The sequence below is a fragment of the Tetrao urogallus genome (assembly GCF_951394365.1).
Source record: "Tetrao urogallus genome assembly, chromosome: 26".
Classification (NCBI taxonomy): Eukaryota; Metazoa; Chordata; class Aves; order Galliformes; family Phasianidae; genus Tetrao; species Tetrao urogallus.
Genome location: NC_136839.1, coordinates 920,745 through 945,007, shown reverse-complemented (window position 1 = coordinate 945,007; position 24,263 = coordinate 920,745). Strand labels below are relative to the sequence as shown.

The following is a 24,263-nucleotide window of genomic DNA, read 5'->3' as shown; positions in this document are numbered from 1 at the left end:
GGTGACCCGACGCCGCCCGGTGCCTCCGGTGCTCGGGAGCGCGCGGGGTGGGCGGGAGCGCGCGGCGCGCCCTCTTTCCCCGCTCCCAGGAACGCTGCGCGTCCCCGCGAGGTGGAGCCCGGGAGCGCGGCGGGAGGCGGCGGAACCGCACCGCAAACTTTCCCGGAGCGGCCGGCGCGGGGCCATGGGCCGCGGCCCGCGCTGAGCACCATGATCGCCGCCCGCGGCCGCCCGCTTTGCCCCGCGCTGCTGTTGCTGCTGCTGCTCGCCGCGCTTTGCCCCGCCGCCGCCGCCGAAGGTGGGTCCGCCCCGACGGGCAGCGGGGGCGCGGGGGGCGGCGGCGGGACTCGGTGCGGAGTTGTGCGGAGAGCGGAGGGGTCGGGGTAGCGGGGCCGGGGGGCTGCTGGGGCTTTGCGGTTGAAAGTGACCCCCACCCCTCCCGCCTTGCTGGTTCCCCCCCCCCCCCCCTCCCGGCTCCCCGCCGTGGGCAGCACCTCCCTCTCGGCGTTCCCACGCGGGATTGGGCTGAGCCGGGAGGCGCGGGGCCGGGGGCGGCCGCATCGCTCGTTGCCCCCCCCGGTGTCCCCCGGCGAGGGCGAGCTCGCAGCTCCTGCTGTGCCGTGTCCCCCAGGGGACCCCGAAATGGAGACGGCCCCGTCCCCACCGCGGTGCGTGGGATGGAACGGCTCGCGGGGGTCCCGCAGATCACAAGAGGTGTGGTGACACAACCGCGAGAGCCCCCCCCCCCCCCCCCCCGTCCCACGGAGATGGTTTCGGGGCACGGAGGGGCCCCGGGGCGGCGGCGGTGCCGCACGGTGCGGGTGGGCGGGCGGGCGGGTGCGTCCCCGCCGGTCGCTCCCATCCACATTCTCGAGGTGCCGCACCCTGCCCGGCCCGACGGGAGCAGCCGGGGCAGGACCCAGCGCCGCGGGGCCTCGGCCGGAGCGAGGACGGGGCGGGCATCGCCCCACCGCCGTCCCCACGCAGACCCCGATGTGGGGCTCCGGGCAAAAAGTGGGGACTCGGTGGGTCCCTTCTGCTCCCATCACCCTGCAGCTCGAGCTCCGAGTGGTGGCACGTCCCCACCGCTGTACCCAGCGCTGTCCCCAGGGCAGGGGGTGACGCGCAGCCCGAGCCCCGGGAGGGCGATGGCAGTGGTTCCGAACTGGGATCCATCCCCACCGCTTTCCTCCGGCCCTGGGAGCGCCGTCGGCATCCCCTGCCCGCACGCAGCAGGTGGAGCAGACCTTGAGCTTTGGCCGCACAACACCGCGGGGCCGTTCCCTTCGGGGTGGGGGCACCTGGAAAGTCCCCACCTCCCCATCCACATGGGTAGCTGCTCCGTGCCCAGGGGCAGAGATTCCCGTTCTGGAGGCTTGGGGCTGTTTCCCCATCTCGGCGGCCCCGCAGCAGGCAGAAGTCGGGAAAGGGGGGGGCGGCTGCATCCCGGGTTGTCCCATGGCCTCGTGGCAGCTGCCGGCACCGGGGGCTGTCACTCAGCCTCCGCGCGGCCCCCCCTGCACGGAGGGCAGAGCGAGACGTACCCAACCCCTGCCTCAGCCTCCCCTTCCGAGGTGGTGATGGTGGAGCCGTGGGTCAGCGTTGGGGGAGACCGCGGCCCCCACCCCATGAGGTGAGAGGGGACAACGGGGAGCCACCGTGACCCCCGCTCGAGGAGAGGCAGGGGGGCACCTTGACACGTGGGGGTCTCGAGAGACCCCAGCCCCAAAGCCTTCACTGGGGGGCCGTCCCGCATGGCGGTGGGGCGCCGGGGGCCGCGGGCGTGCCGGGGCTGGGCCGTGCCTGCGTCACCCCGCTCGCTCCCCAAACATGCCCGACCTGAAAAGGCGGTTCCCGGCGGGACGCTGCGGCCGGGCCGTGCCACCCCACCGCCGTGACTCACCGCACCCCGGCCCGCCCCTCCCGGACCCACCGCCACGCACTGGGTAGGGGGGGGGGGGGGGACGGAGCGAGGCGGCCATGGGACGCGGCCATCCGGGGCCGCTCAACAATCGCGTGTTGTCTGGGCTTCTCCCCCCCCGGCGGCGTGGGCACAGCATTCCTGCTCCGCGGCCCCCGCCCCGCTCGGGGCCCCCCGGGCTGCGCTCGGTGCGGGCTGTGGGGCCGGGGCGGCGTTCGGCCCCCTGGGACCGCCCAGTGCCGGACGTGGGCACGCGGTGGGGGTCGTGGCTGCGTGCCGAAACGTTGGGGTGGTGCTGCGGTGGGAGCTGGGGGTCCGCATCCCCGTGCATCCCGCGTCCCTCGTCCCCACGCCACGTGCGGGGGCCGCGCAGGAAGGCCATCGGAAGCCCATCGGAAGTTTTTGGGAGCAGATAACCGTCAGCAGCCTCAGCCGCAGCATTTCCTGCGGCCGGATCCCGCGGGGGCGATGGCACGGCCGGCCTTGGCTGACCCGTCTCACCCCCTCCATCCATCCCCGCAGTGTGCACCGGCACCGACATGAAGCTGCTGCAGCCCTCCAGCCCCGAGAGCCACTACGAGACCTTACGGCACCTCTACCAGGGCTGTCAGGTGGTGCAGGGCAACCTGGAGCTCACCTACCTGCCCCCCGGCGCCGACACCGCCTTCCTCAAGGTGCGAGGATTCGGGGACGCGTGGCACCGGGAAGGAAGGGGGGTCCAGGGGGTCTCACCGCCGTTCTACCCCCTCTCCCCCTGCCCGCAGGACATCAAGGAGGTGCAGGGCTACGTGCTGATCGCTGAGAACCACGTGAGCGCCGTGGGGCTGCAAGGGCTGCGCATCATCCGCGGGACGCAGCTCTTCCAGGAGCGCTACGCGTTGGCCGTGCTGGGCAATGTGGGGCTGCGGCAGCTCGGCATGCGGCAGCTCACAGGTAGGGGGCGTAAGGGGGGGGGAGGAGATGGATGGGGGGTCGCTGCGTGGGAGCTGCAGGTCCACGAGTAGGGCTGGGGTAAAGAATCACCGCGTGGTTTGGGTTGCAAGACCCCCAAATCCATCCATCCATCCCCAGCCCATGTCCCCTCCCACAGCTCACCGTGCTGGACCTGAGCGCTGCCAGGGATGGGGGCACCCCCAGCTGCTCTGTGCCCTCATAGCAATGAATTTCTTCCCGATGTCTAACCTAAATCTCCCCTCTTTTAGCTTAAGACCATTCCCCGTTGTCCATCCCTACGCCCCCAGTAGAACTCACTCCTCCCAAGATTTTATGCAGCCCCTTCCATCTCTGGGTGGTGACTCCAAGCCCCTGTGTGGGGCTGGGTGTCCCCGTGGGGCCATCCCCCCATGCTGATGGCAGCTCTTGTCCCCCCCCCCCCCCCACGCAGAGATCCTGAAGGGGGGGGTGCACATTGAGGGGAACCCCCAGCTCTGCTTCCAGGAGACCATCCTCTGGGCCGACATCTTCCACCGGCACAACGAGCTGCGCAGTGAGACCCGCGTGGAGAGCACCCGCAGCCGCACCTGTGAGCAGCCCCAGGGCTGGGGAGGGGGCAATGGGGGGGCTGAGAGGTGGGTGGGTTGGGGGGTGCTACCCCCCCCCCCCCAGCTCCCTATTGATGCCGTCCATCCGCCTGCAGGTCCCGACTGCAGGGCACTGTGTGCTGAGGGGCACTGCTGGGGCGACAGCCCCCAGGATTGCCAGACCCGTGAGTATGGGGCTGCCTGGACCCCCCCACCCCCACCCCATAGATACCCCCCAAACCATTGGGCATTCCCATATCCCTGCTCCATTCACCCCATGTAGCACCCAGATCCCTGCCCTGGGGACCCACACTGGTGCCCCCCAATCACCACGCTGCAGACCTTCCCCTTGTCCCCAGACCCCTGCTCCGCAGATGCCCAGCATCCCTTCCCCATACACCTTCGGAATGCCACCTACTCCGCAGCTCCTCGCCCCTCTCCCCAGTCTCTCTCCCTTTGGAGGAGGGATCCCCATGGCACTGTGCCCCCCTTTTCTTCCCCCCAGTGACCAACAGTATCTGCCACGGGTGCCCACGCTGCAAGGGCACGAAGCCGACGGACTGCTGCCACGAGCAATGCGCTGCGGGCTGCACCGGCCCCAAGCACTCCGACTGCCTGGTGGGCAAGGGATGGGGGGGTGGGCAGGGGATTCCCCCAAACACGGGGGCTGATGGCTGGACCCCCCCCCACCTTCCCCATCAGGCCTGTCTGAACTTCAACCGGAGTGGGATTTGTGAGCTGCACTGCCCCCCCCTCGTCATCTACAACTCCGACACCTTCGAGTCGGTGCCCAACCGCGATGGGCGTTACACCTTTGGTGCCAGCTGTGTCAGCCAGTGCCCCTGTGAGTGCTGGGGGGCGGGGAGGGGTCTGAGCACCTCCTTACCCAGTTCTGACCCTCCTGTCCCCTCCCCCCGCCCCCCAGATAACTACCTTGCGACAGAGGTGGGCTCCTGTACCCTTGTCTGCCCCCAGAACAGCCAAGAGGTGACAGTCAACAATGTGCAGAAGTGCGAGAAGTGCAGCAAGCCTTGTCCAGAGGGTGAGTGCCTGGGGGGGGTCCTGATTATGCAGCTAGGGGGGCTCTGGGGCAACACGGGGGGCTGCTGTTCCCTGGGAAGCTCTGCAGAGACGGTGCTGGAGAGCCCCAGCCTCCAGTGGGGCCAAGGGACTGCTGTGCCCTGAGGGGCCCTGCAGCATGCTGCCAAAGAGGCAGCGCTTTGGGGAGGTCCTGGTGAATCTGTCACCCCCTCTCTGCCCCCCGCAGTGTGCTACGGCCTGGGGGTGGATTTCCTCAAGGGCGTCCGTGCCGTCAATGCCTCCAACATCCGGCACTTTGCTGGCTGCACCAAGATCTTTGGCAGCCTGGCCTTCCTGCCTGAGACCTTCGCTGGGTAAGCACTGCGTACCCCATCCCAGAGGGAACCACTGGGACCCCCTGCAGTCCCACCAACCCTCCCCCTTCCTATCTCCTGCAGGGACCCAAGCACCAACACAGCACCCCTGGACCCCCAGCTGCTATCGGTCTTTGAGAGCCTGGAGGAGCTGACAGGTGAGTGCTCGGGGATGGGGACACGAGCTGAGGGCACGAAGCGAGCAGTGGTTACACTTGTGTCCCCCTGCTCCCCTCCCCCAGGGTACCTGTACATTGCTGCCTGGCCACCCGGCATGGACGACCTGGGCGCCTTTCAGAACCTGCGTGTTATCCGTGGCCGTGTGCTGCACAAGTGAGATGGGGACGGGGACCTGGAGGGACGTGATGGGTGACACGGGGGTGACGTGGGTGCTCACCTGGCTGTGTCTTGGCAGCGGTGCCTACTCACTGACGCTGCAGGACCTGGCGGTGCGGGCACTGGGGCTGCGTGCCCTGCAGGAGATCAGCAGTGGGATGGTGCTCATCCACCACAACCCCCAGCTCTGCTTCCTCCAGAAGGTGCCCTGGGACAGCATCTTCCGCCACCCCCGCCAGCGCCTCTTCCAGACCCACAACAAAGCCCCCGAGCAGTGCGGTGAGGACCCCCCAGTCCCACTCCCAGCCCTGCTCATGGTCCCCAGGCCGGGCCATGGGGGGTAACCCTGTGTCCGACCTCTCCAGAGAGTGAGGGCCTGGTGTGCTTCCACCTGTGCGCCCAAGGGCACTGCTGGGGGCCCGGCCCCACTCAGTGCGTCTCCTGTGAGCGCTTCCTGCGGGGCCAGGAGTGCGTGGCCTCCTGCAACCTGCTGGATGGGTGAGTGTAGGGATGGGCTGAGCCTGGCAGGGGGAGCGGGACGCTGCCCTGCATCGATCCCAACCCCATCCCACTCCCACCGCCCCGCAGTGCCGTCCGGGAGCACACCAACGGCACGCGCTGCCTGCCCTGCCACCCTGAGTGCCAGCCACAGAACGGCACCGAGACCTGCTTTGGATCGGTGAGCACGGGGACATGGGGACACCAGCCTGGGGATGGCGCTGCCGCCAGGCCCCTCACCCCCCACCCCTTGCCCCCCTGCCCCACAGGACGCGGATCAGTGCGTGGCGTGTGCGCACTACAAGGACGGGCAGCAGTGTGTGCGGCGCTGCCCCAGCGGGGTGAAGGTGGACGCCTCCTTTGTGCCCATCTGGAAGTACCCGGATGAGGAAGGGGTCTGCCAGCTCTGCCCCACCAACTGCACCCACTCGTGAGTACGCACCGTGACCAGGGCTGTGGAAGGGGGCTGCTGGATGCTCACCCACCCTGCGTTCTATCAGGTGCACCATCCGGGACGAGGACGGCTGCCCCGTGGACCAGAAGCCAAGGTAGCACCATGGGTACCCCCACCCCACGGGGGAGCATCAGGGGGTGACCGCGTCCCCACGCCCCCTGTCACCTCCCATCCCACAGCCAGGTGACGTCCATCATTGCTGGTGTGGTGGGGGCTCTGCTGGTCGTCGTCCTTCTGCTCATCACCGTCATCTGCGTCAAGCGCCGGCGGCAGCAGGAGAGGAAGCACACCATGCGGCGGCTGCTGCAGGAGACCGAGGTGGGGATGTGGGGCAACCTGGAGGGGAGGGCTCGAAGAGTTGTCCCTCCTCACTCACCTGTCCCTCGTAGCTGGTGGAGCCGCTGACGCCCAGCGGGGCTCTCCCCAACCAAGCGCAGATGCGCATCCTCAAGGAGACGGAGTTGAAGAAAGTGAAGGTTTTGGGCTCCGGCGCTTTCGGCACCGTCTATAAGGTGAGGAGTGGGAGGCACAGCCAGTGAGATGGCGCCATCTGCGTCCTCCTCGCTCACCGACCCCCCCATAGGGCATCTGGATCCCCGACGGGGAGAGTGTGAAGATCCCGGTGGCCATCAAGGTGTTGCGGGAGAACACTTCGCCCAAGGCCAACAAGGAGATCCTGGATGTGAGTGCGGTGGAGGCTGGCACGGGGCTGGGGAGTCTGTGCCAACCTGACCTCCTGTCCGTGGCTGCCTGCAGGAAGCCTACGTGATGGCCGGGGTGGGCAGCCCCTACGTGTCACGGCTGCTGGGCATCTGCCTGACCTCCACGGTGCAGCTGGTGACGCAGCTGATGCCCTACGGCTGCTTGCTGGACTACGTGCGGGAGAACAAGGACCGCATCGGCTCCCAGGACCTGCTCAACTGGTGTGTGCAGATCGCCAAGGTAGGACTGGGGGCTGCTGGGGGCTGTGGGGGCCGCAGGGGGTTGGAGGTGCAGAGCTGAATGCCTGCCGCCCAGGGGATGAGCTACCTGGAGGAGGTGCGGCTGGTGCACCGCGACCTGGCTGCTCGCAACGTCCTGGTCAAGAGCCCCAACCACGTCAAAATCACAGACTTCGGGCTGGCACGGCTGCTTGATATCGACGAGACCGAGTACCATGCTGACGGGGGCAAGGTGGGACGTGGGGACGGGGTGACAGGGAGCGTGGTGTCTCCAGGGGATCCCGCTCACTCCTCCACCCGCCCACCCAGGTCCCCATCAAGTGGATGGCGCTGGAGTCCATCCTGCGCCGGCGCTTCACCCACCAGAGCGATGTCTGGAGCTACGGTGCGTTCCCGTGCTGGCTGCGGTGGGGCAGGGGGTCCCAAAGCGACGCTTACCCCATGTCCCCGTGTCCTCAGGTGTCACTGTGTGGGAACTGATGACTTTCGGGGCAAAACCCTACGATGGGATCCCAGCGAGGGAGATCCCCGACCTGCTGGAGAAGGGCGAGCGGCTGCCGCAGCCGCCCATCTGCACCATCGACGTCTACATGATCATGGTGAAATGTGAGTGGGGGGACGTGGGGACACGGTGGCCAGGATCCCACCGCCCCCCTCACGGCGCTCGGCTCTGCCCCAGGCTGGATGATCGACTCCGAGTGCCGGCCCAAGTTCCGTGAGCTGGTCACCGAGTTCTCCCGCATGGCCCGCGACCCCCAGCGCTTTGTGGTCATCCAGGTACGGGGTCCCGGGGGTTTTGCCCTCAGCCGTGCCCCAACAGCCACTGACAGCCCCCCCCTCGCCCCCAGAACGACATGATCGGGCTGCCCAGCTCCATGGATAGCACCTTCTACCGGGCGCTGCTGGAGGAGGAGGACATGGACGACCTGGTGGATGCTGAGGAGTACCTGGTCCCTCACCAGGGCTTCTTCAGTGCCGAGACCTCCACTGCCTACCGCAGCCGCATCTCCTCCACGCGGGTATGGGGCAGCTTGGGGCAGCGTGCTGCTGCAGGGTCCACAGGGTGCAAAGTCCCCAACGCTACCTGGAGACCCCGCAGACCCCGTGCGACCCCACGGCGCCGTGCCCGACTCCATGCCCTCTTGCCTCCTCAGAGCACGGCGGAAACCCCAGCCGACACAACAGAGGGCGAGGAATCAGCTGCCTTCCCCTTCCCACCGCAGAGCCTGGTGGAGGGGCCAGAGTGCCCTGTGCCAGAGGCTCTGGAGGTGGATGTTGGGGCCAAGGGAGCCCTGCCGAGCCCCCCGGCCACACGGTACAGCGAGGACCCCACTGCGCTGCCGGGTGATGAGAGCGAGGGTCTGGACCCCGAGGGCTTCGCCCCCCCAGCTCCCCATACCACTATGCCAGGTAGGGCAATAGGGACCTTGGGAGGGAGGCAAGGACCCTCCTCTGCCTCTGACACGTCCCTTGTCCCTGCAGAGTACGTGAATCAGGCTGGGGAGCGGCCATCACCCCCCCGGCACCCCTGCGCACCGCCATCCCCACCAGACAAGCCCAAGGGCCACCAAGGCAAGAATGGGCTGATCAAGGACACCAAGCACCCCTTCCTGGGGCCCTTTGGCCGCGCCGTGGAGAACCCCGAGTACCTGGCCCCCCCGGGGCTGCCGGTCCCCACCGCCTTCAGCCAGGCCTTTGACAACCCCTACTACTGGAATCAGGACCCCCCCAAAGCCGGGAGCCCTGAGGGTGGACCCGGCTCCACGCCGGCAGCTGAAAACCCCGAGTACCTGGGTTTGGCTGAGCCTGAGGACGTGGCTGTGTAGGGCAGGGCCGCCGCTGGACCCCCCCTTTCACCGAGGCAGCTTGGGGAGGGACGGCGTGAGGCCAGCGGCGGATGTGGGGCCGGGACTGCCCCCTCTGCAGGGGGTGTCCTGTGCTGCAGGAGAGCCCAGGGCACCGTGGGACAGTGCAGCAGCACAGGGGTGGGCGCAGAGGACCCCCAGAAGGAGCCCAAAAGCCCCACCGAGATGGCTGCTCACACGGTTCCTCGTGGAATAAGGGAGATGGAAGCAGCATCACCCCGACCAGCACAGGACTGGGAGCCCCATCACACTGCTACTCCTCACCATACACCCGTCACGCTGCCGCTGTCCCAAAGGCTCCTCCGCCACCGCTGTGCCCCAGCCCCCTCCCCCCCGGCGCCCAGCTGCGCTGGACACACTGACTTGCACTGAGCAGGTGGATGCTGGGCTGCCCGGGCTCCTGCTGGATTCCTGTGAAGCTGATGGCGTCGCACCTGGATGTATATTTCATCATTGTATATGATTTTTTTCTTTTTTTTTTTCTACTCTGCTGGCTCTGCGTGCTTTGCTGCCGTCTCCTCCATCAGCTGCTTCCACCACAGCACTGAGGGAAAGCCCTGATCCCGCTGGGCTGCAGCCAAGAACAGGGCAGCAGGGAGCTGACCTAGCCCTGCTTTCACTGCCCTTCTCCCCACCACGCTCTCCAGGGACGCAGGGCAAGAGGAGCAGTGTTTTCCTCCATCCTTTATTCAGCACTGGATCGTGGGGCTTACAGACAGTACATAATAAATAGGGGGAGGCCACCTCGGCTCGGCCACGCTGCCCTGGGCTCAGCTGCCCTGCAGCAAAGGGCAGAGTCATTACGTGGGGAGGGTGAGAGCCAGGAGCCTGGGAACAGGGCAGCAGGAGAAGCTCGTGGCCGTTAAACGAACCCCGGGGCTGTGGGGATTGAGCCAAGCAGGGCTTCCCATGGCCAGCCGGTCCCTGCTGCCCTCGTACCTGTTTAAACAGTGATCAGAGAAGCTGTAATCATTAACGAACCGCACTCAAGTTTACGTTCCTCTGCATCAACCTTTGGGAGCTCTGAAGCCGCCGCGTCCCCTCTGACGGTCAGGTTGGGCTGGGCCTTCACTGGCCTCACAGGTCAGGGAGCAGCGGGGCTTTGAGTGCCCCAAACCCCCCAGGGGCTGAGAATGAGCCCCTCTGTGCTGCTGCTGGAGGGAGGGGCAGGAGGGGAGCAGGCAGGTAAGTGCCACGGTTACAGCCCAGGTGTGGTGTGGACGCGGCCTCAGGAGATGGGCAGAGCTGGACCAGTGACAGCAGCACCATGGCAGCTCCCCTCCTTATGCTCCCGCATTCCTCCAACGTCCCCAGGGGTGCAGGAAGTTAACAGGGAGCAGCAAAGCACGGGGTGCTGAGGGGACAGGAGACCCCCACCAGGTGCGAGGCTACAGGATGACGCAGGGGGGGCGGCTGTTGGTGATCTTCTCCAGCGGTTCCCCATTCCTGGCTCTGCGGATCGCTTCGATCAGCTGCGGGGATGAGGGGGGGCACATGTGTGGCTCTCAGTTGTCCCACACCGCTGAGCCCCCACCCCCCCACACGGCCCAGGGGGCACGAGGCTGGGTACTCACGTCCTTCTCGTAGGGAAAGCCTCCGTTCTCCAGCTTGGAGAAGACCAGCTGCCCGTTAATCTCAATCTCAAAGGCGCCTTGTAAACAGAGGGAGCCATAAGCTGTGCCCCCCCCTCACTCCCATCCCCACCGCCCCAAACCGCAGCAGGATGGGGCTGAGGGATCCCGTGGGGAACAGATATGGGGCTGAGCTCAGCTCACGGCCTCCAGCGCTCAGGGAGTGAGGTACAACCCCTCCCTCCACCCCCCTCCCACCTCTGTGCGAGGTTGTAACGGGCTCAGTCCCAGCACCCCCCAGCAGGTGGGGCTGAGACCCAGTGCAGCACCAGGGAGGGGAAACACACAGACAGACACACGCACCTTTCCTCATGGGAAACACCCAAAGCCCCCCGGGAGCCCCTATACTCCCATAGGAAAATCCAAAGCCCCCCCGAAGCCCCCCGCCCCGGAGCTCACCGGTGCCCCCCAGGCGGGACTCGATCTCGATGTCGGGATATTCCTCCCGCACGGCGCTCGCCAGCTCCTCGTAGGTGGCCCCGAAGCCGCAGGGTTCGCTGCGGGTGGGATTGAACCCAAAAGCTGCACCCCTCCTCTCCCCTCCTCTCTCCCCTCCCCGCTCCACAGCCCCACATCCCGCCCGGAGCTCCCCGCGCTCCTTCGTCCCCTCCAGCGCCGCCGCAGCCCCTCAGGGCCCTTCAGCCCCCCCCCAATGTGGCAGGGCCCTCACCAGTACTCCACCATGATGTGGACCCGCCGCTCCGAACCGGAACTGGAAACAAAACCGTCACCGGCCTCGGTCTCGGTCCCAGCGGCCGCCGCTCCGTTGCCGCCGCCGCCGCTGCTCATGGCCGCACTCCTTGCCGCCGCTTCCGGGTGCCGCCACGTGACACGGAGCTTCCGGCCGCTCTGCACCGCCCTCTCGTCTGCTCCGCTCCCTCCGCGTTACCGCCCTCTGCTGGCGGGAGGGACGTATAGCACCGGGACGTGCCGCTGCCCCCTGCGGAGCGTGGGGACGCAAAGGGACCTCATGGGGACACGCGGAGATCCGTGGGGCACAGAGGGACCTCGAGGGGACACAGAGAAACCCCCCTGGGGACACAGCGACCCTCCGGGAGCTCCACAAGCCCACGGGGGATGTGCACAGAACCACAGAGCCTGCACTGCACCTGTGGGACCTCCACTGACCTCCCTGCCATGGGACCCCCACGGTGTGACCCACAGCCCGCAGCCCCACAGGACCCTCACGGGACCCCCAGGGCACCCTCGGGATCCTCCGTGGAGGGAAACCCCATGGGGACCCCCCTCTGGAGACTCAATGACCTTCTGGGACCCCCAGCACCCCACAGGGATCCCCTGTGCCTCCTATGGGGGAGGCCCCCAGACCCACAGGGACACCCCTGAGCCACACGGGGACCCCACATCCCCCATGGAGACCCACGGGCACCCTCAATGCATCTCCAGCCATGTGTGCCTCACGTATCACCCAGGAGACCCCCACAGATGCCACTGGGGACCCCCATCCCCACTCCAGCCCCCCACATATGGTTCCCACTGAGAGGCTCCCGCCCCACACCTTGGCTGGCCGCCCTGCGGGGCAGAGGCGGGCAGGGGAAGGCATCCCCCCCATCCTGCATCCCACCCACCTCTGCCCCACATCTTGGCCGGCCTCGGGGTCACCCCAGTGCATTGTGGGAAACTCCCCATCCCCTGTGGGACCAAAGCTGGGCTGGTCCCATCGCGGGGCCGTTGTGGGGCCGCGGCCGCCCCGGTGCTGTGATGTCAGGCGGGGGCGGGCGCTGGCGCAGGTAGATAAAGCCGGGGAAAAACAGGAATGCCCGGTCCGGCGGGAGGGCGGCAGGAAGCGGCGAGAGCTGCAGGTAGGAGCGGGGTTGGGGTGGGGGTCCCTGTGCTGGGGGACCGCCTGGCACTGCTCCCATCTCCCCCATCCCGGCCCTTTTCCCCTCGTCTTCCTCCCGGCTCCTCTTCTTCCTCCTTTGCCGCCAACGCCCCGTAGTTACAGGAATCCCAGTTCTATGGCACCGGCACCCAGCCAGCCCTCACCCGCAGCCCATGGGACCCCGTCCCTGTAGCCTTGGTGACCCTCTAACCTCATTCCATAACTCTGGTGGCCCTGGAAACCGTGCCCTATAGCGCTGGTGGCCTTGGGATCCCACCCTTTCCTCCTGGCGGCCCTGGGATCCCGTCTCTTTAACCCTGATGGACCTCAGACCCCATTCCTTAAAACCAATGGCCCCAGTATGTTGTCCCATAACTGTAGTGGCCATTGGAACCAATCCTTGACTGTGTTGGCCCTATGGGATACAGTGCGGTGACCCCCATCTCCCAGCCCCGCAGCCCTGTGTCCCTTAACCCCGGTGGCCCTGCTCCTCCCACCCCATAGCCCCAAGGCCCTCCCTTTGTCCCAGACCCCAGGGATATTCCATGTCCCCCCTTGCTGTCACCACCCTGCCACAGCCACTGGGTCGGGGTAACCCGAGGCCATGGTGAGGGGCTGGTGGATGTGGGGCTCTGTGAGGTCCCCATCCACACCCCACCCACCCCCAACACCTCTGTTATCCCCTTTGTGTCTCCACTTTGAGAACTAGGCAGGGACACCAAGCCCACAGCACCCAGAGCTGGCAGGGCTTTGGGATGAGGGGAGAGAGCAGTGGGATGGGGCTGAGGCTGGGATAATGATGTGGATGGGACGGGGATGGGGATGGTGGTGGCCCCGCGCATCTCAGTGCCACGGCGCTGTGACACCACGCAGGCAGGGCCCCGGTGCCCACCCAGCCGTGGACTTGGATCTCACAACATCGCCATCGGGAAGTGGGGCTGGAGCGGCCGCGGGTGAATGATTAACCCCGAGTGCCACCAGCACGGCACGGTGCCACACACGCGTGTGTTACGTGTGCCGCGTGCCAGGCGGCCGCACCGCTGCGCCGGGCTTTGCTTGCTTCTGCTTGTCCTGGGCAGCGTGTGCCGCGCCATGCCAGGCCGTGCCCATCCACACCGAGCCGTGCCAGGCAGAGCCACGCGGGGTCCCCTGGAGCACCGCCGTGTCCCCGCGTCCCCCTGCACGTGTGGGTGCTGGCAGCGGGCGCGGAGCCATGGGCGAGGGCGGCACGGCGCGGCGGGGGGCCGTTCCCACGGCGGTCTCCGTCTCCTCGCCCCCGGCCCCGGCGCGGCACGGATGCCAGCACGGTGAGGTGGAGCTGGGAGCGGCCTCCAGAACTGGTTTGGCCGGACCCGAGGAGGTGGCTGGGCTGGGCCGTACCGCGCCGTGATGACGGTTGTGCCGGCGCGGCGCTCGCGGCTCGGCTCATCCCGGCACAACACGGCACAGTTCATCCCGGCACGACACGGCGCAGCCCAGCTTGGCCCACTTCAGCCCAGCGTGTCTCAGCCCAGCCCGGTTCAGCCCGCTTGGCTGGTTTCAGCCCAGTTTGCCCCAGTTTGGCTCGGTGCAGCCCTCTCACCCACCGCCTTGGCACCACCAATCTCCCACTGGTGATGCTGGAGCACTGGAGCGCCTCCTGCATGGGAAATGGAGGCGTGGGAGATTCTCCATTGTCTCATATGGAGCTGCGCTCTTCACTGCAGTGCCGAATCTTTGGGCTGAGGACAGCAGCGCCGGCAGCATGCAGCCCCCTGGGGGTGGGCAGGAGCCAGGGGCGCCGAGGGTGCAGGTGGAGCAGTGCTGAGTCACCCCCACACTGACTCACAGCACTCAGCACCAGTGAAACCCACTGGGATGCTGCTGGGTGGGATCCAGCTGCAGCCCCCATTCTCTGCCCTTCAGATGATGCCATGGACGGGGGGGCCCAGCAGAGCTGTGTCCGGGACCCCCCCGAGGTGGGCAGCGTGGAGCAGGAGGGGGACGTGGGCGAGGGGCCGCCTGCCACCGACCTGCGCCGCTCGCAGCCCCTCTTCATCCACAGCACCAGGTGGGTGCGAGGGGCTCAGCCCTGCGGTGTGGGGTGGGCTGGGGGGCAGACGGGGGCTCAGCCCATCTCTGCCCCACAGCCGGCCGCTGTCAGAGGAGGAGCCGCGTGCCTCATCACTGCCCAACATCCCCAACCCCTTCCCTGAGCTCTGCAGCCCTTCCAACTCGCCAATCCTCAGCAGCCCCCCCGGCGGGCAGGGACCCCCCCGTGAAGGCGCCTGTCACGTGAGTGCCCGGCGGTGGGTCTGGGGGCTCCTGGGGACTCCTGCAGGATAACGGGGCCCTGACCCACCGCGGTCTCACAGCTGGTGAAGGTGTTCAGCGAGGACGGGTCGTGCCGCTCACTGGAGGTGTCAGCAGGCACGACAGCACGGCAGCTCTGCGAGATGCTGGTGCAGAGGACGCACGCGCTGCACGACCACAGCTGGGCCCTGGTGGAGCTGCACCAGCACCTGGCACTGGGTGAGTGCACGGCACGGCACGGCGTGGCACGGTGACGGCCCCCGCTGAGCCCCTGTCCCCACAGAGCGCTGCCTGGAGGACCACGAGTCGGTGGTGGAGGTGCAGAGCATGTGGCCCCTTGGTGCTGACAGCCGCTTCGTCTTCCGCAAGAACTTCGCCAAGTATGAGCTCTTCAAGAGCAACGCGGTACGTGAGCCACACTACAGGGCCCCGTCTCCCCACGGAGAGCCGCAGGCGTCCTCTGACCCACCTGTTCCCCCCAGCAGTCCCTCTTCCCCGAGGTGATGGTGTCCAGTTGTCTGGAGGCAAATAAGAGCATGGCGCACTCGGAGCTCATCCAGGTACGATGGCGCTGGGCTCGGAGGCTCTGTGAGGACTCAACAATGCCATGGGGACCCAAACGTGACGCTGGGACCCAACTGTGCCACGGGGACCGATCCGTGCCATGAGGCCCTGCTGTGCCTGGCTGCCCCTCAGCCTCTGTTTCCCCCCCAGAATTTCCTGAACTCCGGGAGCTGCCCCGAGGTGCAGGGCTTCCTGCAGCTGCGTGAGGCCAGTCGCAAGGTCTGGAAGCGTTTCTACTTCTCCCTGCGCCGCTCGGGGCTCTACTACTCCACTAAGGGCACGTCCAAGGTGAGGTGCAGTCAAGGGCACCCCGAGCCCAGAGGCAGTGGGAGCAGCCCCTGATGCCCCCTCCCCGGCCCCAGGACCCCCGGCACCTGCAGTACTTCGCCGACCTCACCGAGTCCAACATCTACTACGTGACACAGGGCAAGAAGCACTACGGGACACCCACCGAGTTTGGGTTCTGCATCAAGGTGCGCCCCTTCTGGGCACCCTACCCAGCTCTGCGCAGGGTCTTTGCTCACTGAGGGGTGACAGGGACTTGGGGGCTTTGGGGGACTGCTTTGCGATGGATCAATCTGGCTTCGCCCCACAGCCCTACAAGGTGCGCAGTGGGGTGAAGGGCCTGAAGCTGCTCTGCAGTGAGGATGAGCAGAGTCGGACCTGTTGGATAGCAGCATTCCGCCTCTTCAAGGTGAGCCCCAGCTGGAGGGCGCTGGGGGGCAGTGGGGGGTACCAGAGCGATGCTGGTGGGATGCTGAGGGATGTTAGAGGGGTGCTGGTGGGGTGCTGGGAGGGCAGTGGGTGAGACTGGGGGATGCTGAAGTGCACTGGGAGGCACTGGGGAGACACAAAGGGAGACTCACACCGCCTTGCCCCCCTGGGGCACCCCCAGTACGGCATGCAGCTCTACCGCAACTACCAGCAAGCACAGGCACGCCTGAGCCAGCACCCCTGGATCACTCCCACGCCACTGGTGAGTGCCCCCCACCCTTCCAGGCGCAGCTCTGATCCACAGGGTGCCCCCCGCCCCCCAGCTCGCTGTCACTGTCCCCACAGCAGAGTGTGTCAGACAGCGCGCTGGTGGCCATGGACTTCTCAGGGTGCACAGGGCGGGTGATTGAGAACCCCAGCGAGGTGCTGACAGCAGTGCTGGAGGAGGCGCAGGCCTGGAGGGTGAGTGGGGGGCACAGGCTGGGAGCGGGACCCCCCCTCAGCGTGAGCTCACTCTGCTGCTTGCTTTGCTTTGCACGGCCAGAAGAAGACGACACACCGGTACAGCCTGCCTGCTGCCTGCCAGAGCTCTCCGCTCAGTGCTGGTGAGCAACGCCTGTAGGCAGGAGCATGGAGACCCCCAGCTCAGGGGTTCCTGCCTGGAGGGGTGGGGGTCTCCTCCTGGTGACCCTCTCCTCTCCCTGCAGCCATCCATCGCACCCAGCCGTGGTTCCACGGGCGCATCTCACGGGAGGACACCCAGCAGCTCATCGGCCGCCAGGGGCTGGTGGATGGGTATGGAACAGGGGGGTCGTAGAGGGGATCAGGGACTCCTGGGGTGCACACGGCCGCTGGGGGTCGTGGGGTCCCACAGTTCATAAAGAGCTCACAGGGGGTATAGGGAGGTCCTGGAGGGCAAGGGTTGGGGGGGATAGGATGGCAAGGTGGAGGGGGACATAGGGGTCACACTTGGCCCCTCGGGGCTTTGGGGTGACTCTGCTCTGGGGCTCGCAGGGTGTTCCTGGTGCGGGAGAGCCAGCGCAACCCCAAGGGCTTCGTGCTGTCCCTGTGCCACCTGCAGAAAGTCAAGCACTATCTCATCCTGCCGGTGAGTGCCATGGCTGCGGGGAGGGTATGTGGGGGTTGTGGGGAGGACAGCCAGGCCTGATGCTCACCTGCCTGGCAGAGCGAGGAGGAGGGACGGCTCTACTTCACCATGGACGACGGACAGACCCGCTTTGCTGACCTCATCCAGCTCGTGGAGTTCCACCAGATCAACCGTGGCATCCTGCCCTGCAAGCTGCGGCACTACTGCACCTGTGTGGCCCTATGAGCCTGGCGCTGCCGGCACGGCTTGGCACAGCTCAGCATGGCATCGCCGGCAGAAATTGGCACAGCTTGGCACGGCACTGCTGGCATAGGTTGGCACAGCTCAGCGCCGTGCAGCAGCACTGGCACAGCTCGACACAGCCAACACGGCACAGCACAGCCCTGCCGGCACACAAGGGCACCGCTCGCAGCAGTGAGCGCAGGGACGAGGGGGGCTCACCCCACACCCCGCTGCTGTGGCCCCTCACACTCTTGCACTTTGTCCCCCCCCCCAGCACCAGCCCCTCCATTCTCACGGGGTCATGGCTGCAGACCCCTCACCCCCATCTCCAGGGGGCTCGTGGGAATGCTCCCCTCCCCATCATGAGGATGCGGGGCTTGGGGTCCCCACCACACCTCCCCATGCCCCCCCAAGGCCAGTCGAACTGTGATGTGTTTTATACAAAATGAGAATAAACGTTATTTTTTCAGAGCTCCTGTTTCTCCCCTTTCCAACGCCATCCTCATCCCTGTCGGGGGGGCTGTGGGGGTCAACCCCGTCGCATGGCAGCAGCTCCCCCACACCACCACGTCCCCGCAGTGCCCCCCCGGTGCCACACAAAGGCCCCTCTGTGCACCACGTGCAGCTCAGCCATGAGGCCCCGCAAATCCCAGAGCCGGGGAGGATTAGCGGGGAGGGGGGATTAGGGCTGGGATTTGGGGGCCAGCAGCTATTAAAGCCATGGCGTGGGTGGTGAGGCCGTGGCCATGGCTCCCCGCACCGTGCTGATCACCGGCTGCTCATCCGGCATCGGGTTGGCGCTGGCGGTGCGCCTGGCACGGGACAAGCAGCGCCGCTTCCGAGGTGAGCAGAGCAGGGGGTGCCAATGGCGCGGAGAGGGAGGACGGGGGGCTGATCCCTCCTGTGCCCCCCTCAGTCATCGCTACGGTGAGGAACATGGCCCGCAGCGGAGCGCTGGTGGAGGCGGCGGGGTCAGCGCTGGGCCGGACGCTGGAGGTGAAGCAGTTGGACGTGTGCGACGAGGCGTCCATCCGTGCCTGTCTCGACAGCATCCCCGGGCGCCGCGTCGATGTCCTGGGTGAGCCACGTCTCTGTGTGGCCCTGCAGCTCCCCACACAAGGAGCCCGGGCTGCTCCATGCACCAGGGACACCCCGTACTGGGGACATCCTGCACCAGGGACATGCCGCGCTGAGGTCACCCCATGCACCAGGAGCATTCTGCATGTGGGTTACTTACTCCGCACGTTGGGGACGTTCCATTGCTGATGACCCTCCTCCCACGTGGCACTGGGGACCGGGAGCCCCTGGGCCAGCAGTGCCCCATGCACTGGGGACCCTCCACGCTAGGCGCACCACAGTCCTTTTGTGCCAAAGACCCCCATTTCCTGGGGAGCCTCTGTCCCATACACCTGTGCCAAGGTCCCGTATTGGGGAACCCCCAATCCAAGGGTGCCGGGGACCCCAACTTGCCCTTAACCCACCTTGCACCCCACAGTCAGCAACGCCGGTGTGGGGATGATTGGGCCACTGGAGTGCCAGAGCCTGGCGGCCATGCAGGGGCTGATGGACACCAACTTCTTTGGGCTGGTGCGCCTGGTGAAGGAGGTTTTGCCAGACATGAAGCGTCGCCGCAGCGGCCACATCGTGGTCATCAGCAGCGTGATGGGGCTGCAGGGTATGGGGGGACGGGGCGCTGGGGGGCTCCCCATCCTGCACACCCCCAACTGCCACTCCTCGCCCAGGCATCGTCTTCAACGACGTCTACGCCGCCTCCAAATTCGCCGTGGAGGGCTTCTGTGAGAGCCTGGTGGTGCAGGCACTGCGCTTCAACGTGGCGTGAGTGGGGGGCTAAGGGGTGTGTGTGTGGGGGGGTCTCAGCCACCATCATCCTCAGAATCCCACCCTGCAGCATCAGCCTGGTGGAGCCGGGGCCGGTGACCACTGAGTTCGAGGCCAAGGTGTACGAGGAGGCCGAGCGCGCCGACTACTCACAGACCGACCCTGAGACTGCTGCCATCTTCACCGACCTCTACCTGCGGAACTCCAGGGATGTCTTCGCCAGCCTGGGGCAGAGCCCTGAGGACATTGCAGAGGTGATGGCGGAGCTGCAGGGTGGGATGGGAGCATACAAGAGAGCTCAATTAGCACTAATGAGGAGTAGCAATTGGGCGGCGCTGGCATCTCCTGCGTTGACTCCTTCCTGCTGCTCCTTAAAATCCCCCAGAGTGGGATGGGGATGGGGATGGGTTGGGATGGGGATGTGGTGAGGATGGATGGGGATGGGGTTGGAACGGGAATTGGAATGGAAATTTGTGTGGGAATGGGAAGGGGATAAGGTGAGCATGGAGGTGGAGATGGGAAGGAAATGATTATGGGATAGTGATGGGATGGTGATGGAAATTTGGGTGGGAATGGAATGGCCATAGGGTGGGGCTGCAAATGACGGGGATGAGGATGGGGACATGGTGTAGAGATGTGGATGGGAGTTGGATGGGAATGGGGATGTGGTGGAGGTGGAATGCTGCTGGAAACTTGGTGGGAATGGGGATAGGATGGAGATGATGAGGGTGGGAATAGAATGGGGATGAGAATGTGAGCGGTATGGAAATGAGGACGGGGATGGAGATGAGGGGATGGGGATGATGGGATGGAGATGAGGGGAGGGAGATGAGGGGAGGGAGATGATGGGATGGAGATGAGGGGATGGAGATGAGGGGATGGGGATGATGGGATGGAGATGAGGGGATGGAGATGAGGGGATGGGGATGAGGGGATGGAGATGAGGGGATGGAGATGAGGGGATGGAGATGAGGGGATGGAGATGAGGGGATGGAGATGAGGGGATGGGGATGAGGGGATGGAGATGAGGGGATGGAGATGAGGGGATGGAGATGAGGGGATAGGGATGATGGGATGGAGATGCGAGGATGGAGATGATGGGATGAGATGATGGGATGGAGATGAGGGGATGGAGATGAAGGGATGGACACGAGGTGATGGACATGAGGGGCTGGAGGCAGGGATGGGAAGGCGACCGTGCCGTCCTCATGTGCAGCACACGCTGCGGGTGATCGAGGCGGCCCGGCCGCCTTTCCGGCACCAAACGAACGCAGCGTACACACCGATGGCAGCGCTGAAGCACGCCGACCCCAGCGGTGCACTCATGACCGAGGCCTTCTACAAACTGGTGTTCAAATACAGCGCCGTGCTGCGGCTCGGGCTGCGCGCCATCCGCCTGCTGCGCTGGAAGGCCCAGAAGGTGAAGGCGGGCGCCCGGCTGCTGGGCTTCAAATAGACCCGGTTACCCTGGATTCGGCCAGGGGTGGCCCAGGGAGCTGCGAGGGGCAAGCAGGGTCGGGAGCCGTGTGGTTTCACTTCCTGCTCCCAGCCCGAAGCAGCACCTGAAATAGCAGCGGTATTAAAATCGGGAGCGGTATTTTTAACAGCGCCGGGTGAAAGAGAGCAGCGGCTTCCTCCGAGAGCGCAGCGGCCGTGACAGGGCTGGGAAGGGCTTCAGCTGCACCCCCCGGCTCCTCCATCCGTGGGCACACAGTGCCACGGCCCCCCAGCATCCTTCTCCGAGCCTCTGATGCGGGGCTGGAAATGCACCAGGTTAGCGATGCACCGTGTTAGCAGCAATGCAGAGCGTCAGCAACGCATCCAGCTGGAAATACACCGAGTTGGACAGTAATGCGTGCCCCCCCAGCTCCATTTGGAGCCCTGCAACATCAGGGCAGCACGGAGGGGCAACAGGACTCTGCTGGATCAGCTGCAGCACTGGTGCAGGAGCTTTGGTGTAGAGATGGGAGCTGGGTGCATAGGGTGAACATGGATGCAGGGTGGGTGCACAGTGCGGGGGTTAGTGGGGATTGCATGGTGAAGTCTGAACACGGAGTGCACGGCAGGATGAGTGCTGGGTGCAGTGTGTGCAGTGGGCGCAGGACAGACACAAACCAAGCGCCAGGAGTAGGGGCTGCTTGGTGTGCCGGGGGATCCCAGCACCCCACATCACCCAGAGGGGTGCTGGTGGGGGGCAGCAGGCGGAGCTGCCCCTCCTGAGCTGTGCACCGGTGCATGAGCATGCGGTGTGACTGTGCCAGGAGGTGGGGGGGGGGGAAACCACAGGGAGGCCCGGCACAGGTCAGCACCACTTCTCAGAAACCTTCCTGGCTCCCAGCGCGTTTCCTGCTGCAGGGATGCACAGCTGGCACCGCTGCAGGGCCCACAGTGAAGCCCTCCAGCCTGGCTCCAGGACCCTCACCCCATGCACGAGAAGCTGATGGCAGCTGCAGCACCGACACCGTGACCCAACAGCGCGCCCCACGCTCTCAACACTGCACCCCATGCACCAACGCTGTGCTCCATGCCCCAGCACCTTGCCCTTGCTGGTGCCACACGCGTCGCCTCCCCACCCCCATTGGCTCTGGGTGCTTTGGGGACAGGATGGAGAAGGAAATATTTTTGCACGATTCCCCTCCCGTCTTGCACAAGTTAATGACAAAGCGGCCGTGGGGACAACGGCCCCCCCCCCGTGGCTATGGCAACTGAGCAGCACCTGTGGGACGTGCAGGGGTGACATCAAAGCCTGCGATGCAGACACAGCCCCCCCCCCGCTGCGGTTTCTGAAGATTTGACTAACTTTCTCCGCTCCAGGGGGCAGAGACGGGGGGGGGGCTGCACCCAGCCCCAGGGAACAGCAAGGGGGGGCCCCCAGCACAGAGCCGTAACCGTGAGGAACGGGGCAGGGGAAGGGCAGGACCCCCACGATGCCCCCAGCCTGCTCCTCAGGGCGGGGGGGGGGGGTGGATCAGCCCCGATGCTGTGGAGCTGGAGAGGTCTGTTGGCTTCTCCTCCAGCTGCTGTAGGAAGGGGGAACCCAGCAGCAGGAAGGGGAGATGGGGAGATGCCGTGGGGTGCACCACTGGGGAGACAAAGTCACAGCTAAGGAGCATCTTCCTCATCCTGCCTCCCCGGGTGCAGGCTGTGCCCCAGGGGGAACAGCTCTGCTATAAACAAGCGCCTGCCGGGACTTTCCTGTCCCCACGTGTGACAATTGCCAGCCCCTCCATCCCCCGGTGCCCTCACTCCCCCGAGGGCTGCACTGGTGGCCCAGGTGCATCGGCTCGCCGCAATGCAAATGTGGGGCCAGATATAACCCTGCTGGCAGCAATGGGGGCACGGGGCAGGTCGTGTACCCACTGCCCCCACCATGGCACTGCGCACGTGGCTTCGCCCCAGAAACAACACAGGGCTGGGCTCAAACCCCATTTCCCCATGGCTTTGGGGAGCAGGTCACAGCAGGTGCCGGGGAGACACTGGAGAGCTGAGAGCCACAGGATGAGGTGCTGCAGCCCCACTCACCTCCTGGACGCAGCCCCACAGCCGGAGGGGACGTTTCATGCACCACAGAGTGAGTTTCAACACAATGGGGGAAACCAGTTCCCCTGTGCTCTATCACCACTACAGCACAGCGGGCGATAGGGATCTCTCTGTCATAACACCAACTGAATCTGGGGCTTCTAAGGGCCTTTGGGTGTGGGCAGGGGGGCTTTGATGCATCAAAGCAGCACTTCTGTAGGGAGGAGCCGAGGTAGAGACACCCCCAGGGCTGTGGGGCATCAAGCAAGGCGAAGCAACCCCAGCTGCCCACACTCTGCTCAGCCTGGGTCAGCGCCACGCTTTTCGCAGTTTTCCCGGACACGGCAGAGAAATGGCACACGTGGAAATACACATTATTTTTAATAGATGACTGGGTCGAAGTTCCACAATATGTCATTGTTCAACAGCAACGAGCAACCACTCATTAACGCCAGACAGCGCGGGCTGAACCGAAACGAGCGCCTTGTGCCAAGAGCACGAAAACACGACGGTGCCACAGCGGGAAACGGCGCCTTTGGGCTCCTCCTGAGCCCCACAGAACCCACAGCGCTGCTCCTGCTGAGCTCCCGAGGCCGTGGGCTGCATCTGGTCCTGCCTGGGGGGGAATGAAGGGCAACTGAGGTGTTTTCCTGGATTCAGTGGTGATGTGAGAAGGAAAGCAGTGTGATACACGCTCCGCAATCTGTGCTGCTCCCCGTGAAAAGTGGAGAGATGCTTTTTGCTGCATGAGGACTGGTGTGCATGAAACCACTGTGTCCCCATGGAGCAGCATGAGGGAACGGGTGCTGAGCAGAGAACTGGCCAAAACAGGGACTGCTCTGAGCCTTCCCAAGCACAAGGCTTCAAAACCAGTTCTCCTTCCTCACCCCCGTGGATAAGCAGGATCTCGCACTCCTGCAGCGCTCTGCAGAGCAGCTGATCGATCCGTCCTTCCTGGGACGTGGCCTTGGTTGGACTCAATGATCTTCGAGGTCTTTTCCAGCCGTAACGATTCCGTGATTAGTGGGGAAAAAATGAATAATTTCCACTTTGCACCTTGAGCTTCAGGGAGGTGGCACCCAAGGGAACAGAGCAAGGCCAGAGGCAGAATGAAATTGGGCATTTCTGACCCTTCACACTCCATCTGGTGCTCTGCACCCCGACCCCCCCTCTTTGCAGAGGGGCCACCACAGCTATCACACTGCCAAAGACCAGAGTGGTGTTGGCATGGAGCAGCGTAGGGGACATGAAAAGTCCACGGGAACACATCCTGCTCCTACAGAAACACTTTGCCAGGAATAACCGCGCTCAGCAGAACCGTTATCACACCAATCTCCCGCACCATGACTAATGAGACAGCTGCAGAGCAGAGATCAGATGAAAAGAACCATCTTACAAACCGGCTTCAAAGTCATCACCGATGCCCGTGTTGCAAAGCGGCGCCTTTCAGCCCCAGGGAGATCCCCACGTCCGAGCGGACGGAGCTGCACACCCCACACACGTGTGCTGAGATCTGCCAGTACGGCTGTGGGATGGGTGGCTCTGTGTTTGGTGGCCACGGGGAAACACAGGGCACGGTGTGGCCGTGAGCTCCAGTGCAGCTTT

General features: G+C 65.5%; 4 protein-coding genes across 4 annotated transcripts; 3 read left to right on the top strand and 1 right to left on the bottom strand.

Moving 5' to 3' along the window:
• Positions 1-210: 210 nt before the first annotated feature.
• Positions 211-8,890, top strand: ERBB2 (erb-b2 receptor tyrosine kinase 2; the record flags this gene model as incomplete). The annotated part of the gene is made up of 27 exons (XM_079547309.1): positions 211-298; positions 2,444-2,595; positions 2,686-2,854; positions 3,306-3,443; positions 3,558-3,626; positions 3,947-4,059; positions 4,144-4,285; positions 4,367-4,483; positions 4,709-4,835; positions 4,920-4,993; positions 5,078-5,168; positions 5,251-5,450; positions 5,537-5,669; positions 5,760-5,850; positions 5,939-6,099; positions 6,170-6,217; positions 6,303-6,441; positions 6,513-6,635; positions 6,707-6,805; positions 6,880-7,065; positions 7,141-7,296; positions 7,374-7,449; positions 7,524-7,670; positions 7,744-7,841; positions 7,913-8,083; positions 8,219-8,474; positions 8,547-8,890. 27 exons carry the CDS (start codon positions 211-213, stop codon positions 8,888-8,890), a joined length of 3,708 nt encoding a protein of 1,235 aa, XP_079403435.1.
• Positions 8,891-10,317: 1,427 nt separating this feature from the next.
• MIEN1 (migration and invasion enhancer 1) lies at positions 10,318-12,190 on the bottom strand (the record flags this gene model as incomplete). Its single annotated transcript, XM_079547187.1, is given in 6 exon segments — positions 10,318-10,401; positions 10,504-10,580; positions 10,960-11,057; positions 11,231-11,361; positions 11,363-11,458; positions 12,143-12,190. Coding segments are annotated over 6 exon segments (534 nt in total).
• Positions 12,191-12,334: 144 nt separating this feature from the next.
• On the top strand, positions 12,335-17,303 carry GRB7 (growth factor receptor bound protein 7; the record flags this gene model as incomplete). The annotated part of the gene is made up of 15 exons (XM_079547056.1): positions 12,335-12,380; positions 14,306-14,450; positions 14,530-14,674; positions 14,755-14,911; positions 14,976-15,097; positions 15,175-15,252; positions 15,407-15,544; positions 15,619-15,729; positions 15,852-15,950; positions 16,152-16,232; positions 16,316-16,432; positions 16,515-16,575; positions 16,678-16,765; positions 16,985-17,078; positions 17,157-17,303. 15 exons carry the CDS (start codon positions 12,335-12,337, stop codon positions 17,301-17,303), a joined length of 1,629 nt encoding a protein of 542 aa, XP_079403182.1.
• Positions 17,304-18,046: 743 nt separating this feature from the next.
• Positions 18,047-20,595, top strand: RDH8 (retinol dehydrogenase 8; the record flags this gene model as incomplete). The annotated part of the gene is made up of 6 exons (XM_079547224.1): positions 18,047-18,143; positions 18,217-18,378; positions 18,796-18,975; positions 19,043-19,136; positions 19,210-19,393; positions 20,356-20,595. 6 exons carry the CDS (start codon positions 18,047-18,049, stop codon positions 20,593-20,595), a joined length of 957 nt encoding a protein of 318 aa, XP_079403350.1.
• Between the last annotated feature and the right edge of the window lie 3,668 nt (positions 20,596-24,263).